Genomic DNA, 20,574 nt, shown 5'->3' on the forward strand with positions numbered 1-20,574 from the left:
GTATCCGCGGTTGCCATGTGTGAGCCAGACCTAGATACTAGTGTACTGGAGGATCCTCCAAGTTCCAACATTTGTGTGCCCTCTGTAAATGTGGGGAAGGGCAGTCAACATCTTGCAGACGTAGTCATCGAGGATGGTTCTGTGGAATTGCACATGGAGGAGGAGGATATTTAGGTAGTTGATGGTGCTAAGGATGATGAGGATGTTGATAATGAAGATGTTGGTGATGAGGATGTTGAACATCTACCAAAAGACAGCTGATACAGAGGCAGGCTACTCTTTGTATAACTGGTTTCACTAAGAAACATACTGTTGACAAACTCTTAGAAAAACTCAGGGAAATCATTGCTAAATGGCTTACCCCACTTGGACTCTCCGCGGGATTTGTGATTTCGGACAATGCCACCAATATTGTGAGAGCATTACATGTGGGCAAATTCCAACACGTCCCATGTTTTGCTCACACAATTAATTTGGTGGTGCAACATTTTTTTAAAAATTTCAGAAGCGAAATATCCGGACATTTTAGACATTTGGCAAACGCTTGTCGAAGAGTGCATGACCAGCAGGTATTGTTAAATTTGCCCTGCCATCAGCTGAAGCAAGAGGTAGTAACTCGGTGGAATTCTACCCTCTATATGCTTCAGCGGATGGAGGAACAGCAAAAGGCCATCCAGGGCTATACAACGGCCTATGACATAGGCCGTGGAGGGGGAATGCACCTTACTCAAGCACAGTGGAGAATAATTTCTGTGTTATGCAAGGTTCTCAAACCCTTTGAACTTGCCATACATGAAGTTAGTTCAGACACTGCCAGCTTGAGTGAGGTCATTCCCCTCATCAGACTTTTGCAAAAACAGCTGGAGAAACTGAAGGAGGAGCTGAAATGGAGCAACTGTGCATAGTATGTCGGACTGGTGGATCAAGCCCTTGATTCACTTCACCAGGATCCAAGAGTCGTCAATCTATTGAAATCTAAAAAATATATTTTGGTGACCACTCTGGATCCTAGGTTTAAGTCCTACCTTGTGAGTTTTTTTTAAACAGACCGAAATCTAAAACTATGCAAAGAGCTGTTGGTAAAAAAATTGTCAGCTGCAGCCGCACGTGAAATGCCATCATCTCCTCCTTCAGTTTCTGCAGCTGCCAGGAAAAAACGAAATTTTCCTTACAATATACCTGCTGGTCATGCAGATCGTTCACCAAAAAATTACATCTGGTCGGGCCTGAGAGAATTTCCTACTAGTGACATGTCTTCTACCATGACTATGTGTGATGCGGTCTCCATTCACAGAATGGTGGAGGGCTATTTCAGAGATAACATCCTAATAGGCATGTCAGAAAGTCCCTTTCAGTACTGGCAGGAAAAAGAGGCAATTTGGAGTCCCATACATAAACTGGCTTTGCATTACTTAAGTTGCCCACCCTCCAGTGTGTACTCCAAAACAGTTTTCAGTGCAACTGGCAACCTTGTCATTGATTGGCGTAGGAGGTTACTTCCTCAAAATGTGGAAAAGATGATGTTCATTAAAATGAATGACAAGTTCCATGAGGAAGACCTCTACCAACAATTACATCAGAAAATTACAGAGGCGCCTATGGTGGATTCCATCGGGGACAAATTAATATTGTGTGAAGAAGAGGATGTACACACTGATGGGGATGATGAGGACGAGGACGACGATAACTTGTAATGTAAAGCCAGTTTGTATATGGGATCATTTTAATTTCCATGTCTAATGCACATTGGCAGCTTGTTTCATGGGGGCCCAAACAAACAAATCATTTCAGCCACAATTGGCAGTCCTTGTTGCTGAAGTGATTGGTTTGTTAAACTGTGAATGTCCTGTTTCATATGCAACATAAGGGTGGGTGGGAGGGCCCAAGAACTATTCCATCTTGCACCTTTTTCCTTTCCATTATGTGCTGGTTGGGGCATTGCTGCCTGATATTTTAAATTAATGTTATGGTTGGTTTAGGAACCAATGATTTCTTTTAAAATTAATTTATTATCAATTTTACAGCCAGGGGCTGCACCAATGAATTACTTTTTATCAATTATTCAGCCAGGGGCTGCACCCAGTGATTTGTTTTAAAATGAATTTATTATCAATTTTACAGCCAGGGGCTGCACCAATGAATTTCTTTTTATTAATTATTCAGCCAGGGGCTGCACCCAAAGAATTGTTTTTTACTTTTTTAATTAAATTATTATTAATTATTCAGCCCGGGGCTGCACCAATGAATTGTTTTTTAATTAATATATTATCAATTCTACAGCCAGGGGCTACACCAACTATCAACTATCAATTCTTCAATCCTCAAGGGTATCCCAACCATCATCTTTGCCCAGTCCTCAACTCTATTAATAATTATATCAATCAGTTGGCTGGCTGCAACCTTTTTGCCCTTTAACTAGATGAAAGAATCAATATTGTGAGCTGTGAGGTGAAAACGAGTGGAAAGAAATGTTACTGAGGTTATTAATACTGTAGGAACAAAAAAATGCCCATTTAATGTGATTTTAGCTGTTTTTTTTTTTTAAGAAAAAATCCAGATCCAAAACCAAAACACGGAGGTGAGGTTTTGGCAAAACCAATCCAGATCCAAAACCAGAGGAGATCCAGATCCAAAAACAAAACACGGGGGTCGGTGCACATCTCTAAAAGTGTGCAAGTCGGAGTGTCAACAACAAAGGGACAAATTTATCCTTAAATATTAAGATCAAAACAGTGCTGCAGAGTTAAGGTAAACCTAGATCAATTACTCTAATGCCCCAGTTTAAAAGCCAAAAAAATCAGAGAGAAAAGAAAGTGACAGCCCCACAATGTATTTATGTCTTGAGCCCAGTCATGTACTACAAAATGAATGATGTGATGGAGTAATTTGTACTGCAAAATAATGCAATGAACAACATGGCAAGAGTTTTTAAATAAGAGACTGCACATAAATCTTTAGAGTTTATGTATAAAATTAAAATAACCTGGTACTTATTATTTTCATCAGTAGTAACTGAGCATAATTTCCCTGCTCCAACATCTGTTCTACTGGTATTACACCTACATATGCCGGGACTCATACTTGCTAACTTTGACCTACGAGATGCTAAGAGAATGAGAGTTACAGCTAAGTGGTTGATGGAAGACTACAGGTAGGTGATATATAGAACACACTTACACCACCTATTAACCACTTAACTGACAAATTCTTTTTCCAAAAACCGCTCCAAAATTGTCGGTTTCTTTTATGATTGAATTAGGTCACGAACATAATTTTAAACTTATCCATCACTATTTTATTTGAAAAAAATATTTTTTTAAAACACAGTATAACATACAAATAGGAATTTTTATGTTATACTGTAGTGATGGCCATTGACGGCTGTAGCATCGATGGTTCGACCATCGTTAGAAGCCATCAATTGTTTCGCGATTGGTCGAGGAGATCTGTGTAGATCACAACTGCCGATGTTTCCTAAACATCGATTGAGGGTTGCCATCGATGGTGCAACATTGATGGCCACCAGCAATGGCAAACCACTTGCTTTCAACCAGATCATTGATGGTTTGTAAACCATCGATGGTCGGTTGCCATCCCTAATCAGAGGCACTGTGATATCCATCGATTTATATATATCTGCTGCTTACACACACACACACGTGTGTGTGTGTATATATATATTTATATATATATATACATATATATATATACATACATACACATACACACACATATATATATATATATATATATATATATGTGTGTGTGTGTATACATATATATATATATATATATATATATACACATATATATATATACAAACATATGTACATATATATATATATATATATACACATATATACATATGTAATATACATATATATATATATTTTACAACTGTTTATATATATATATATATTGCCCGATCACTGTGGCCAGCAGTGATCGGGACACATGGGCACTTGGGGAGGCGGAGCTGAGGCCGGAAAAAAGTGGGCGGGGCGGCGGGGGACATGACAGCAGCCGCAGCTATCAGAGCCGCTGCTGCTGCTCCTACACAGTGATCTCAATGATCACTGATCACTGTGTTCCGGAGCCGTAGCGGGTGAGTGTCCCGCTAGCAGCCAAGAGACATAGCAGCAGCGGCGGCTACCAGAGCCGCCGCTACTGCTTCTGACGGTCCAGCTGCCCGATCATTGCTGGCCACAGTGATCGGGTCACAGCAACAGCCGCGGCTACATGAGCTGTGGCTGCTGCTTCTAGGGGGGTGCCGCCGGGGCCCGATCACTGTTGCCAGCAGTGATCGGGACACAAAGGAGGGGGAGCCGCAAGTGTAGAGGGACCAGCAGGTCCCTCTGAGGTGGGTGGCTGCTGGAAGTTAACTTCCAGCAAGCCGCCCACTGTGTGTTTCTGACTGGTCGTATACGACCATGTCAGGGAAAGCCCATTCTGGTATGGTCGTATCTGATACGACCGTGCCAGGCAAGTCGTTAAGTAAACAGGGGTTACAATTTGAATTCCTTCATTTATTTTCCTAATCCAAAACAGGCAAGTGCAGTAGTTGCTGCCAGATCTCTAGTGTAGTCATCAGAAATGATGTATCGTCCTATGCAGTGGGCTTTTTGTCTTGCTACAGATAGAGAATGTAGCAAATTAACCCTACTGTGTATATGTGTGAGCATGAGGTAGGGAATATAGATTGTAAGCTCCGCTGGGGCAGGCACTGATGTGAATGGCCAAATATTCTCTGTAAAGCACTGCAGAATATGTCCCCAAGTATGGGGAAGGTGTTTTATTCATTGCGCAAAGTAGCGGCAGGTGCATTTTTGCAGAATTTTTCAAAATTACCTTTAGGGACATAAAAATATGCTAGCACCCATTTTCATGTACCCCAAATTTGATGGGACCACTTAAAAAAACGAAAAAAAAAACCTAAGTGCTCTTCTGCATCACTTCTTCAATGTCGGGAAAAAAAACACCTGCGCGGCTATTTAAAAACCCCGACTTTCTTCTGCAGGCAAAAACGGGGGTACCCATAGTGATCCCCGAGGTCTGGACATCTTTAGGGGGCTCCTACAATTATTTCCAGAAAATTCAGTTTTTTTTTTCGCCGATCCAAGTATCGCCGGGTCCCGTTTTCGACGATTTCAAATTGAATACGGGGATAAGCGGGAGTGCGCGCGATACTTTTTCACTGGAAAAATCTCCGATGTGCGGCGAAAACCTCGCTGGCGAGGTTAACGTTTCAAATTGAATACCCCTCTCAGAGTGGGATGTAGTTGTAGACCACCGACATCGGAATCCCGGCAAGGGATTTAAGATAGGCGTCGAAATACCAACGCCTATCTTTGGGGTAATCAGTAACCACACCATCAGTAATTTGGGGTACATATTATTGTGTGTTGTAAGTGTTTATATACAAGCAGTAAAAAATTGGGAAAAACTACTTTCAACTACAATCTGCAATTTAAACAACCCCTGTTTCATCCCTGCAACACAACATTCCTGCAATTTGCAAAGATGTGACCAGACATTTACTGTACAGTACAGTATATACATCTGTATTATACAGTACTGTATATCTGGTTCATAGGTCTTATAAGTGAATATGGATATTTTAGTAAAGCCAGCTCATTCTTCATTCTTGATCGAAACCACATGCATATTGATTCTTGAACTGGTTTGTTTACTGTGGGCCTGATTCACAGATGTAGCACAACCAATGCATCTTTGTATGCATATGCATTAAATCGCGCCACACATGGCACGAGGTGTGTGTCCATAAGCGGCTATGCGCAATGTGTTCGTACCCACGCCTCCATAGGATGCATGGTGTGACCACAGTGCGTTCCATAACTTAACGTATGCTGCTGTGGGTAATCGCATGGTGCGATGCATGCGCACGTTTGTAGCATGATCGTCAAAGATGTAGCAGGACACATCTGTATGTAGCAACAATATGCAAAAGCTGCAGGAGGCATTTTAAGTAATAAGTTAAAACCCGCTGGTTCTCTGATCTGATCCTGCATCCGGTGAGGCAGCCCCTCGGATCAATTGCGTGACCATCGGACATCTGAGAAACCCACAGATTACTCAGCATGGCTGGGTAAATCATGCTGCTTGGGCCAGTGAAGCTGTGTCCAAGGATGCAGTGCTGTGTCCAAGGATGCAGCGCTGTGTCCAAGGATGCAGCCACTGGCTTTGGCATGCCCAGAAAATGGGGCCGAAACGCCCCCATTTACTGGTACACTCAGTGTTTCCACACCTTCCCCGATTCCAAATGGCTGCAGCATGTCATTCATGCTGCGGCTTAGAGGGTACTGCGATCGCCATCACAGACACAGATCTGCACATGTGCACCTAAGGAGGGAGATCATGCCGCTATAACATTTCCTGCTTCACCTCTTTACCGAGGCGAAGCAGGAAGCACTAATGATGAGATGTAGTCACATCTCATCGGCTGGAGTGATAACTCCCCCCTCCAGCGATCCCCGCTAGAGCCCACAGCCCATCAGCCTAGTGTTGTGCGCGGTGTCTCAATCCAGGCCGGCTCCACTGAGCATGTGCGGGATCTTGCAGGCATCGCAAGATCCCGAGTGCAACCCTGGAGGCGGCAGTCACTGCAGCAGGGACATCGCTGTCCCTGCTGTGGGTATAGGGCATCGCCAAGCTGAAGCTGTTGATATCGATAGCTGCAGTGGGCGAAACAGTCAGACGAACGGACCGTTCATACATTGCCCTGCCTATTGGCGCTGCTATCTTGTAGATAGCAGTATGATAATGACACTCCTGTCATTTACCGCCCAGCCCCCCAATCATACATGGGGGAGAAGCTGTATCAGCACACATAACGTGCGCTGATGCCACTTTGGCGGTTAATACATCTGCCCCAAGGTCCTGTACATGCACATATTGCCAAACACTGGAGTCGTACTTAAATCATCGGGTTTGCACTTTGCATACAACTCTGTATCTGATCCTCTCTCCACAAATGTAAAATGCTCAAGCTGGTTTGCATATGGTGTGAACAGATTAAAACATTTTTAAGTTCAAATTGATACAGTACATTATAATTGTTTTAAAATGTGAAACTAAAACGCAAATGATGAACTTCCAAAAAAAGCAGTGTTTGCAGTTTAAAAAAAATAAAAGAACTCCATTTTTATTATTTATAAATTTTATGTAAAGTGTTTAAAACTATTTAAAAACCATAATATGAATGCAAATGGTAAACTTGAAATGTAAATGTGAACAATGAGCCCGAGATGCTAACGGCAACTGCGACACTCAAATTTTCAAACTGCAACTTAGAATTTATTGACAACTGAACTGCAAAAATGTTCACCACCATCCCAGCGGCAAACGCAGGATTTCAAAGGGGGGTTTCCAAATACTAGGTTACACAAGCAATGACAAAAAAATCTAAACACATACAGGCAGCACTCCTCAGGTACCCAATAATCCAAGATTGCTAAATCAATTTATTACATCTTTCATCCATGCCTTAACAAAAGAAAAAAAGGAACGGATGAATTGAATAAGTTTCGGGAGAGCCCTCTCGTAGTTCAATTATAGGGAAAATACCATGTGGAGCTTTTCAGCCCCTCCAAGAAAACAAAAGGTGGCATTAAGTCCTCCATTGGAAACAGACACACACACTGACAAAGACTACACAGACACACACTGACACAGACACACACACTGACAAAGACTGCACAGACACACACACTGGCACAGACACACACACAGACAAAGACTACACTGACACAGACACATACACTGACAAAGACTACACAGACACACAGTGACACAGACAAAGACTACACAGACACAGACGCACACTGACAGACACACACAGTGGCACACACTGACAAAGACTACACTGACACAGGCACACACTGACACAGACGCACATACTGACAAAGACTACACAGATACAGACACACACACTGACACAGAAACACACATCATGACACACATCTTTCACTTAAAAAGACAAATAAATATAGCTCTGGCATCATTTATTAAAGATCATCCCCCACCCTGCCAGCACCCCCGCCCACTCGCCTCGCTGGCACCCCCTTCCCCGTCCACCTCGCCAGCATACCGCACCCCACATGTGATACACAGACCTGTGGTGCGGCTCCAGGAGAGACTGCCGGCAGTACGATCTCTGTCACCCGGTAGCAGCTCTCAGCCTCTCACAGTGCTGGTGCTCCCATGTGAACTGCCTAGGAAGGGCTGCGCGCTGCAGCTCCCCCTACAGCTAGCACAGTATAACAGCAGGCACAGTTGCCCGAGATTCGACAGGAGCCTGAGCCTCTCTTTAAAACAAAAATTGTTCAGCTTCGCGGTGATGGAGCAGCTGGCAGGGGGGGGTTTCTCGGTACTCAGAACCCCCCCTGCGTGCGAATGTGCATCCAACCGGTGAAAGTTGATAAAGTAACTGAGGGACATCTTATTAGCAAAGGAACCTTGAAAGTGTTGAATAATTTATACATACTACATAATTATACAACTATTTTATCAGATATTATATTTAAATTTGCTTTTTATTTGTGAGGGGGAGGAGTATATGTGTTCTTAATGCAGATTTATAGAATAACAGTGAAAATTGCCCTCTGCTAGGATAATTGTCCAGTCATTTCAGAAACATAAAAAGATGATTTTCCATGAATAATTGCTAAGCTGTCCATATTTATATTACATACCATCTACCTCCGCATTCAGTCCTTTTATGGAAGCTGGAAGAGAAATGAATACAAAGAGAGTTTTAAATCAATGCACTTTGTACTTAGACTGAGATTTTATGAATGTGATTGAATAATGTTTTTTATCTGCTTACCACCAGGAACCGCTTCAAATTCTGTCAACTCCTGATAAAATTTTGCCAAATCAGGCTCCTGTAATATGATCTGCTCCACAAGGGCATGCAGGAAGGTGAACCGTTTCTCCTTACTCACAAGCTGGGACATCTACCGGCAGAAAACAGAGGTAATTGACAGGCTGAGCAATCAATCCACAAATAATGCAAGTATTAAAGAAGATTGTGTCCATCAGTTATTGCCCAACATGACAGATAAAAACACTCTGCTAAGACAGATATATATTCATGTGCATCTCCTTTCATTCTGCATTTTAAAAGAGATGTGGATATTTCAGAACTTAGTATTTACACATTAAAATACTGAAATGTATATTTCAATTGAATGAAACATGACTGTTGCTGTATAACTATGCAGTGTTAATTTCAAGCTTTACCAATCAACCAAGTATTGCCTAGCCACCATTAATCGGCTTTCCAGCCACACCAGCAGCTTCCATGCTGCCACCAGCTCACCAGCCACTGCATCGGCTTCCCAGCCGCACCAGCAGCTTCCGTGCTACCATCGGCTCACCGGTCACTGCATCGGCCTCCCAGCCGCACCAGCAGCTTCCGTGCTACAACCGGCTCACTGGTCACTACATCGGCCTCCCAGCCACACCAGCAGCTTCCGTGCTGCCACCGGCCTTCAAGTCACTCCATCGGCTTCCAAGCCGAACAAGCAGCTTCCATGCTGCCATCGGCTCTCAAAACCGCATCTCAAGTACACCAACTTGTGTACCGGCTCCCAAGCCGCACCATCGGCTCTCAAAGCCGCATCTCAAGTACACCAACTTGTGTACTGGCTCCCAAGCCGTACCATCAGCTCTCAAGCCACTTCTCATGCACATTAACTTGTGTACCGGCTCCCAAGCCGCACTATTGGCACCTCAGCCACACCATCGGCACCTCAGCCTCATCATCAGCTCCCAAAGCCACAACATATATTTATTTACTCCTACTACTGGCTCAAAGTCACACCATCAGCACATTAGCCGCACTATTGCCTCTCAAAGCCACACAATCAATCACTTATTTCTGCTACCGGCTCAAAGCTGCACCATCGGCTCCTAAGCCGCATCGTCAGCTCTCAAAGCCAAATCATCCTCCACATCGGCACTCAAGCCACATCACCGGCTCTCCAGCCACACCATCAGGTCTCTAGTTGCCTCATTGACACTTCCTGTTCCAAACTCCTCATCTCACTACTGGATCCCATCAGACACTTGCGTAAGCCGCTACTGCCCCGAATATTAAGTCCAGGCAGCCACCTAAGTACCAGTGAACATCTTTAGTTCTAAGGGAACAACAGGAGGCTGTTAGTGGCGGAACACCTCGCTAGGCCGGGTTCTAGGGGGTTTACTCGGAGTAGTCTTTGGCATTCATAACAACAACCTTTTGGGTAAGAACACATTGGTATTTGCAATGTTTATAAAACTGTATTATATCAATCTCTGTTTATTAACACACAACTGTTGTGGAAACCCATTCAAAACATGTATTATTAATGTATTGATCCATGTCAGTCACAGAATAAATCAAGAAGCATTTAAAATAATGCTTTACAATGGATGATACAAATGTGTAACCAATTGGGTCATTTACAAACCAGATACAATTAAGTCTGTAAACCTATAAATTCAAAGTCTATTTGAACAGATGTGTTTAAACTGTTTATGCCTCTAAATACAAGCATCACTACCACTTTCTGTGTATATTAATTACAATACATTTAGATCATCGCTGAAGGAGTTTCTTTTCTTAAAAGCTACAGTAGCTATATACTATCAGTGGGCAATAGGTAATTAAGTAGTAGTTAATAAAGCAGTAAAATTACTAGAGTGATCTTGTTACTAAAATGGCTTCCACAAGAAAATGTGGAATGGATTTTATAATTCGAACATATTCACATACTGTAGGACAAAATATCAAATTCAAGTTCAAAATCAGCCGATGTAGCACCAGCAGCTTGTCACTGCAAGACAGCCGCTAGTAGTAATGAACAATTTCTGGTTCTCATTGCATTGTGTGGTGAGAGACACGTAACTTCTAAGCAAAGAACCAATTTCATTAATTTGAATATTTTAAAGGTTTATTTCTTATTATTCATGTGGTTTCTGCATACCTAAAAGATTGCAAATTTGTAATGGTTCATATCCCATCACTGCCAACTCAAATATGTGAATACTAACGCTGATTTGGTGGGAAATTTGGGAATGTTCATGGGAACCTGAGTGTGGCCCGGGGTGCCAACTTTCGGTCTAGGTATCCATGTTAAACCTTAAGCCTTTAGTCATAAATCAAAGCTTCAGATGAAATCCACAAGTTGTAGCCTCATCCCCAATGGTTCTAGCCCTTGCAGGTAATATTGAGGTAACTTAACTGCTGAGGTGACTACATGTGTGTATGCTGCTATGTGCTATGTAGTGTCATGGGGGAGATGTATCAAACTTTGGAGAGAGATAAAGTGGAGAGAGAAAAAGTACCAACCAATCAGCTTCTAACTCTCACTTTACAGGGTGTGTTAAGTTGTACACTACACTAGTATGACCCTTTATAAACTGGCTGGCTAGTAAGCAACAAAAACAACATTAGGCATTATTTGCAAGCAAAATAGAAACAAATGATGCCAGAGCTGCTCGGGTTATAATCTTTGGTTAGGAGTAACAGGCAGAGTTGGAACTGGGGAAGTCTTTCATCTAGGGATCATGGGAGTTATCAGAAAAAATAACAACTCATAATTCAGTATTCATATGTGACATGTGTAAGTGTTGTGTGCAATATATTTTTATATAGTGAAGTAGGAGGCTATAGTACATAATCTTACTCTACAGTGCCTACAATGGAGATCACAATCTAGAAGACACAATATTGATAACACAGAGGTCTATGTACTAAGCCTTGGAGATAGATAAAGTGGAGACAGACAAAGTACCAACCAACCAGCTCCTATCATTTTTCAAACACAGCCTGTGACATGGCAGTTAAGAGCTGATTGGCTGGCACTTTATTTCTGTTCACTTTATCTCCATCCAAGGCATAGTAAATAGACCCCATAGTGAGAAGAAGAGAGTTGTAGAGAGTTACATCCACAACTCTCTACAGTTAAGCTTACAGTGATACAAGCTTGATAGTTACATCAGGGTAGGAGAATGCTATGCTACTCTGTTCTGTGAACAGAGTACCAGTTTGGGCGTTTCCTCTGACTGGCTGTGAGGGAAAAGACTGCACTCGCAAATGTAAATCTACCCATTGCTAAAGGCAAAACCTTTATGATGGGTGTGATATAAGAGATAGACAGTCACCAGATGTTAGACAGACAAAAGGTGGACAGGGACAAATGTTTGACACACAAAAGGTCGACAGGTACTAATAGTTGGCAGAGTCAAAAGGTCAACACAAAAATGGTCGACACATTTTTTTTGTTTTCTATCCCTAATCTTCACCCTAACCCTCACCCTCCCCTTGGTCCCTAACCCTAAACATCGGGATAGGTGCCTGACCCTAACCATCCCTCCTAACCCTAACCCTCGGTAAGAGCCAAATTCTAACCCTCCCTCCTGGTGCCTAACCCTAACCCTCTGGTAAGTGCCTAACCCTAACCCCAAACATAACCTTAACCCTAAAAACAAAAAAAAATTGTGTGTCGACCTTTTTTTGTGTCTACCATTTTTGTGTCAACCTTTTGACCAATCAACCATTTGTACCTGTCGACCTTTTGTGTGTCGAAGTTGTGTCCCTGTTAAACTTTTGTCTGTCTAAAATCTGGTGTCTACCTAGACATTATCTATCTAATTACTGTCTATCTAATTACTATCTAATTACAGTCTCAAACCCCTTTATAACACAGTAGTTTCCTACATTTTATGACATCTTGAAATCCCATTTTAGTTGTCCTGATGTGGGCAAGTCCAGATTTTTCTTTGCTTAGCGGGAAAGTAGCAAAATGTGAAATATTGTCTAAACCTTTATTTTTTCTGTTTAAAAGGAAAATAACATTGAGGGACATTGTTTCCTGCTTAAACGTCTTGTTGCAAAGATAATTTATATTTAATTACCTTTTTAAAAAAATGCAGATCTTCAGCTCCACAATGTGTCTGATGTGCGCAGTTGCTATCTTTTTATTATTCCTGTTAGATAAGGATGTGAGGGGTAGCAATTTTATATCACTCCATGCTTCAAAGGCAGCAACTCGTTAAAAGTATTGTTTCGGTAATACTTTATTTATATCAGTTCTTGTGAATGGCTTAATTAATTCAATTTCTCTGTAGAAAGCAGCACGTTACAAGCACACACATATATAACTGCTTGTGATGTTTCAAAACAATAGCAAACAATTTCCATGTCAAAAATGTTTCTTTTTATATTTTAAAGCATAATTACAGTTAGCATTGACATCTGTGCACTGCAGAGCAAATGTCACAGCTACTTCTAATTCCCTTCACTGGAGTAAGAAGGAATAATTATCTAATTGGGGCTCACTAATGTATCAACTTAGTTGAATGATTCAATGAAGACTGCTTCATCTGTAAAAGGTTTGCATTATTTCCATAGGTGTGATATCTTTTTATTTAATTTGTTTTACAAATGGAACATACATTCCTCTCACTCTAATACTGCTTTCACACAGAAACCTGCTTTTACCCGGCTTTGGTTTGCCAGTTCTAGCCTAATACCTCTTTCACACAGAAAATTAAATGACTGGGTAAAGCACTTCTACCTGGTAATTTGCAGATCAACACAGTTTTTTTTCTGTGTTAAAGGGTCAACCCGGGTCGAAAATGCCGGTTCTCCAACCCTGGTAAAAAGCAGGGTCGAAGTCCTGGGAATTACGACCAGTATTGACCCTTCCACACAGAATAAAATCCTGTGTTGATCTGCAAATTACCGGTTCTGTATGAAAGGGGTATAAATTGTATTAAAAATCTGGTTTATTAACAAGTAATACCCCTTTTCCACCAAAATTCCGGGTCTGACACGGAGTTGGAACAGAGTTCCTATCCGGATCAGACATGGAATTTAGCCGGCGCCAACCGGAGTCGGGTCTGCATAGACCCGGCTTTCCCGGCGTGAAAGTGGACGCTTGGAGATGACGTCATCTCCAAGCGCTACTGAAGCCGGACCAATCGGCCGGCTTGCATCGCACTCCAGGTCATCGTGACCCGGAGTGCGCTGTTCTCACAGCAGGGTGTTAAACCCTGCTATTTACCTGGGTTGGATTGCCGGGTCACTCGACCCGGCGATCCAACCCTCTCCCCTTTTACACCAGGGAGCTGCCCGGGTTAACCCTGCAATAACCCGGGTTTTAGCTCCGGTGTAAAAGGGGTATAACAGTGTTGGAATAATATGTCCCAGAAACAGGCAGCAACTATGTTCTACGAGCAAGTAGATAACCTCTAGTTGTGTGACAGTTTAGTTTTATTGTTTCATGTTTAGTGATTATAAATTTGTGCTATATAGGATGAAATCCATCTTCAGTATCACTCTATAGAAATATCTTAGCATTGTCTAGAAATCTTAGAGTAACCGAGCATTGTATTTCTGGACAACAGAGATTTTGAAATCAACCGCATTTTGATTCTCAAACCAGTTCATCAAATCAGTTCTAGAATTAAATTTTTTTAGAATTGTTAAAAAATAAATAAATAATAATAAATTATAATAAAAGAGATTCCACCATTGTCAGGCTAGATTAAAAAAAAAAAACGTACTGCGTTTTATAGAAATTAAAATGTTTGGTAATATCACTAAAGTACAATGCCTCATACCTCAGTGATCTTGATAGTCTAAGTAATGGATTACTGCAGTGCTCTGTGAGTAAATGAGAGGTCTACTTTAATACAGTCTAAATACACCACTTAGAAAATGTGCATACTCAGCTGCTGTTATCATACCTCCCTGACACTGCATACTGTGAAAATATCTTGTGTTTTAATGATTTCGAAGATCCTTGCAGAGCGCTAGGCCTCCGCTGGGAAGTGTGGTGGCAAAAATTGATTTGGTCGACAATTCTTTTAGTGATGAATTAGGTATTGGGATAGATATCAAAAAGACTCTGGCTGTGCTCGACAATGGTCTCTTGCAGCTATAAATCATTGACTCATAAATATCAGGCTTTAAAATGCAGTAACTGTTCATCTATGAAAATCAAATGATAGCGTAATTCTTGGTATCTGTGTGTTCTGTAAATAGATTTCTATCAACCCAAGTATTCAAAGATTCATAGCCTTTAAATAGATTTGAACTGGCTGTATATTTTACCAGGTAAGTCGTGTGTGGCTCCAAGATTAAGCTGATCACATACGGATGTTTGGCACAAGAAAAATATATAAAAGTTGACATTGCTAATCGCTGATATTTTAAATGACTTAACCAAATATAATGTCTCACAACATTTATTAAAGGAAAAATCAGGAACAAATAAGCCAAGCAAGGTCCACACTAACTACACCTTGATCTTTCCAATCATGCCCATATGTGCTGTGAAACCACACAGGGGCATAGCTACCATGGGTGCAGGGAGTGCGGTTTCTATGGGGCCTGCAGCACCTCTGAGGCCTGCCTCTTCCTGCACCTAGCTCACATCACACTGTGACAGAAGGATGCTGATCTGTCCTGCAAACTGCTTCTTAGTCACAAGCACACTTCAGTCTGTAACTAGGGGGCATATTCAATTTGAGGCAAAAAGTCAGAGGTCGGACTTTTCGCCATCATCGCCGTTTTTGCAGGGGATTAAGTAACAGGCGTGTGCCCAGGGCCGTAGCTAGGGTAGTGCGGCCGGTGTCATCGCACAGGGCACCACAGGTCAGGGGGCGCTTTTTGGGCCTGTCAAATTTCTGTTTATTATCATTCTTGCTTTTAGCTTCCTCTTATTTCATCCCCAGCATCTCCTGGCCTCTCCTATCTCTTCCCTGGCCCTTCCCCATGAAGCCATGGCCCTTTTTTGGGTGCATTATGTCCCTTTGCAAAAAGAGGGGGGCGCCAATGCTCTTTCTGGCACAGGGCACCAAAAAGTCTAGTAACGGCTCTGTGCGTGCCCGCTTATCCCTGTATTCAATTAGGAATCCGTGAAAACGGGACCAGATGGAAAGGTAAGTATAGTAAAGTCCTGACAATTTTGGGGAAATCAGCCTGTCACCCCCCAAAAGATGGTCTGACATGGGGGATCACTATGGGTATCCCCGATTTTGACTGCTGAAGGTAACTTTCGCTCCAAATTGAATATGACCCCTACGAAGCAGTTTGCTACAGGGATCAGCATCATTCTGTTAGGCTGACCAGCAGCAACTCTGGACCCCCACTGATAGAAATCTCCTCACTGATGATGGGAGGAAGAGTGGTTGTGTTGACATCCCCGGACCACGGCCACACCTCCTTCCTGCATCAGTGAGGAGACGGAGAGACAAAGCGCCGGACTCAGCAGGGGAGAAGTGTGGTAGGGGAAGGGTGGTAGACATAGCTAGACCTATGGCGGTCCATGGAAATTTTGCTATGGGGCCTACATAGGTCTAGCTATGCCCCTGAAACCATGCCCATTTTCTGAAACACACCACCTCCATTTGTTTCTATAAACCAAAATTGCCACTACTGGACACATGAAATATAGTGTTCTATTTATCAAAATGGGTCCACAACGTTTCACAGTAAATGTATATCCTCTGGCCAAAGTTTATCATTGGTGCACATATGTTGAGGTGCAAAGATGTTAATTAATTGGGTAAGGTAACTGTAGTTGATCTTCACTCTAAGTTTGCTATCCTTTGAGTTGAAACTCAGTAACTACTGTAATATGTCTTGTGAGGGGCTGTTCTAGCTTGCCACTTTCATCTAATTGTACTCTGACTAAAAGAGCTTCCTTTCGAGGATAATCTGGTAGACAGGGTTAATCTAAATTTAAACGGAGTCACCATATAACACAAGCAGAGGTAATATTCTCACTGGTATCTGTTGTTCCTGACTCCTTATTTGCTGTTCATTAACTTACATGTGCAGTGTCGGCGAAATTTGTGACTTGCATTAGCTGTTTAACCAGGGCCGGTGCAAGGTTTCTCAGCACCCTAGGCAAAACTTCAACCTAATGCCCCAAACCACCATCAATACCCACTTCTCAGCCCCTAAGATGAAAGGGCATTTTATAAATTCTACAGCTGCTGCCTGCATTACGTCCAATTTTGTGGTAGGAGACTCAGTAGCGCCGCCCCAGATTCTGGCGCCCTAGGCAGCTGCCTAATGTTAGAGCTGGCCCTATGTATAACTGTTTCCCCTGGCAGGCTTAAAACTGTCCCCTTTAATGTCAAAATATTAAGGTGTAGTACACTGATCAAGTAGGTCACCCTAGTGTAATACTCTATAAGATGTAAACTATTTCACTTTCTCAGTTCTCATCATTATGTTCTACTAATTGGTAGAAGTATAAGCCAGTTTATATGAAAAGACTTATGGACCAGCCAGCAAGTTGTCATCCAGGATGGTGGTATAAGTACCACCTACAAATTTTGTTTAAGTACCCTCCTGACAAGGAGCTCATCATCCCTTAAAGACGTAGCTGTACTAGCTTCACTTTCAGTGCTTCCCTGCATGTGCTCACTAGACTGCTTTGTTACTTTGGCGGTTCACAGCATCTGATGCAGTTTGTCAGTACTGACCAGCAGAACCTCCTCAACCCTTGCTCTCCTCCCAGCCCTGTCACCTTGAAACCTCCCCCCAATGTTCAGTGCCCCTTCCTTTTATCAACTTGGTGGTGTCTGTTTCAATTCTAACTGCCACAAGAGGTACTTCCAACAATTTCTGCTGGCTAAAAATAACTCCTCCACAGCGACAGCAGGCAGGGTATAAGTGGGTGGCAAACAACCCACTACATTAGTCCCATGATAGTTCCACAGGAACAATAGTCCACCAAATAATAAAAGGAGTCCAATCTTCAGGAAAGTTCAGCTGATGATTTAGAAGCCTATCTCGCCAACTTCGAGAGAATGGCAAATAGGGCAAATAGCGCACCGGAAGTCTGGGTGTAGAAGCTGGCACCATGCTTGTCCAGTAAGGCCCAGCAACCTCAAGGAAGAGGGAAGCGTCAGTGTATTTGACCTTAAAAATGGAGATACTGGCTGATGCCTGCATTTCTGGGTGAGGCATAGCACAGCGCTTCCATGAGTATCCAAGGTAAGAGCCATCCAAGGTATCAGAACCAATCTCCTATGAAAGGATTGTACTGAAGTACACCTCTGAGTTTCATTACTTGAAGATTCAGTTTCCAAAGAAACCATGGTCAGAACTTGGCCGATCAAATTAAAATACTGAGGAAGTGGTTAAAACCGGAAGAAGATTAACTCCATAAGATGGTGGAGCTTCTGGCAATTGACCACTGCATCTGGACTTTGGACCATGGTCTGCAAAAGTGGGAGTTGCAGGCAGACCCCCAAACCCCTAAGGAACTCGCCATGCTAGTGGAGAGATTTGGGGAATTGCAAAATCTATGCCAAGACAAATATCAGGGTTATCCGAGAACTGCCCAGGGCTGGTAGTGAAAAACCCAGTGGATGAAGAGGTGAACATGAGGCTTTTGAAAGTGGGAAACCCAGACACACCCAGGTGGAGTGCCCGACATTGCAGGAGTCTATGGACTGCTCCCTAGCCCAGGAGGCAGGGGCCAATGTACCCAAGTTACTGTACCATGAGTGTAATGTAGAAGGGCATTGGGTTGTTTTGTGTAAAACTCCTAGTTAACCAGAACATGGTCCTGGCCTTGTTGGACACCGGGAATGAAGTGATGGTACTGTGTATTCATGGGACATCAGAGAAATATGACAGGAATGTCCTCCCAGTCCCTCAGGGGCTTGACCATGTGGACCATGGTGCCGATAGCTCCTAAGATACTTATCCACTCATTTAAGGATGTGACTTTCCATTGTTTCAAGAGGGGCCCTTAGGGCAAGTATGACCGGACATACTGACAACTGATTCATTGGCTGGGTTTTCAGATTTAAAGTAAATGCCCAAGGAAGAACAAGATCTACAACTTGGGACAACGGAGTTGTCAATGCAGGAAGCTACTCCAGTGATCGCAGGAAAGGTGACACAGAAAGACACAAACTGGCCATTCGCAGTCCTCCTAGGAGAACCCACAGATGACCCCCATCCTGGGGCCCAATGAAGACACGGATTAGTCAATGGTGCCGAGACTATTTCCACTACAGAATTTTTCATGGGACCAAGTCAATGATGCTACTCTGGAACTAGCCTTTAAGGTGGTAATAGAGGTAAAGACTGTGCTCCAAGAGGGAGGGCCATACTTTGTGATTAAGAATGATTGCCTGTATAGAGTAAGCACTGTACAGGAGAGGGTTGTGGAACAGCTAGTAGTGCACCAAGTACATGTCCCACTGGTTTTAAAAACAGCACATACCCATGTTTGGGGAGGCACCTGGTAGAGAACAAAACCTGGGAGAGGGTCATGTTTAGGTTTTATTGACCAGGGGTATACACAGAGATGTGGTCTACAGCCCTCCAACTGCACTGAGATTCTACTTTAGAACACTGCAGCATAGAATACACCTTAAGATATAAAATACACTTTAGAAATACAGTATGCCACTCTTCAATTTCCCAGATCCTCAAATATCAGTTTTGCACAGATCCAGGTATTTAGAGCACAGGCATCACATTCAATATTTGCTACTTAAGATCTGTGCCCTTGACCAACTATCAGATATGGACTGTGGGCCTAATTCAGAGATGTACTCTAATTCTATTGCAGCTGCGATCCCGTACGCATCTGCTGTTTTGAAAATATGTAAATATTGCAGACGCTGAGGAATGTATTGAGATGCCCACCTGCGGCTTTGCAAATCCAAACATCTGCATACAAACACGCAGCATCGGTCGCAGATCCTTTGATAATCAGACTTCTGAGTAGACCTATGGTCATGCAGAAAGGATGCTGTCAGTATTTATCACGTAACTGAATGGGCCTAATAAGAGACTTAATCTAACATCTCTCTGTATTTCATATTGCCTGTCTTCTTCAAGCTGAAAAACAGAGAATTCTGTACTGACAGATATGACTGGTGCAACTGGTCTTCACCAGGGACTCCTGCAATGGAGTAGGGGGTCCACTGCAGCTGGCACTTAGATTGTGGACCTCCACCCGGGTTCCTGGTATAACCGGTTTGTAAGACAGAAGTGAATCTAGTTTGGTAATGGTCAGACAGATAAGGTAGAAAATAAGTGCACAAAAAATTAGTGAGGGCCATCCAAGGTAAAGGTTATAAGCAAAACACAGGATATCTCAATGGAAGATAATTCAAAGACGCTGTAGTAAAGGAAATCTAATATTGTGGCACCAAATTATTCTCAGATATGCTTAAGGGTTGGGTATGAAATAGCGGCAGTCGGAATGCCTACTGTCAAAATGCCGGCATCCTAATGTTTAGTATCCCAACAGGGGTAGAGTAAGTATACTAACTCTCCCCCCTTCTCCCCCAAACCCTAACTATCCCTTCTTGCACCCTAACCCTAACCTTCCTCATCCCACGCCCTAACCCCTCCATTAGTGCCTAAACCTAACCGTCCCCCCTTGGTGCCTAAACCTAACCCTAAACCTAACCCTCTCAGTGGTACCTAACCCCCCCAGTGAAGCCTAACCACAACCCCGCTGTGGTGCCTAAACCTAACCCTCCCCCCCCTGCAGCTAACAGCTAAGACACCTATCTTTA

The 20,574-nt window shown here is 42.8% G+C and overlaps 1 protein-coding gene across 2 annotated transcripts in view; it reads right to left on the reverse strand.

The window, feature by feature from the left end:
* The window catches only part of LOC148539116 (formin-I-like), a 275,411-nt gene that overhangs the window by 51,999 nt on the left and 202,838 nt on the right, over positions 1–20,574 (reverse strand). For both annotated transcript variants that reach the window (XM_088451832.1, XM_088451833.1), the window contains 2 exons: positions 8,846–8,975; positions 8,712–8,744 (listed from right to left, as the gene is read on the reverse strand). In XM_088451832.1, the coding sequence (XP_088307958.1) occupies positions 8,712–8,744; positions 8,846–8,975 (163 nt within the window). The remainder of the gene's footprint in view (positions 1–8,711; positions 8,745–8,845; positions 8,976–20,574) is intronic.

This window comes from Taudactylus pleione, unplaced genomic scaffold (genome assembly GCF_031769625.1).
Source record: "Taudactylus pleione unplaced genomic scaffold, aTauple2 ptg000029l, whole genome shotgun sequence".
NCBI classification, from domain to species: domain Eukaryota; kingdom Metazoa; phylum Chordata; class Amphibia; order Anura; family Myobatrachidae; genus Taudactylus; species Taudactylus pleione.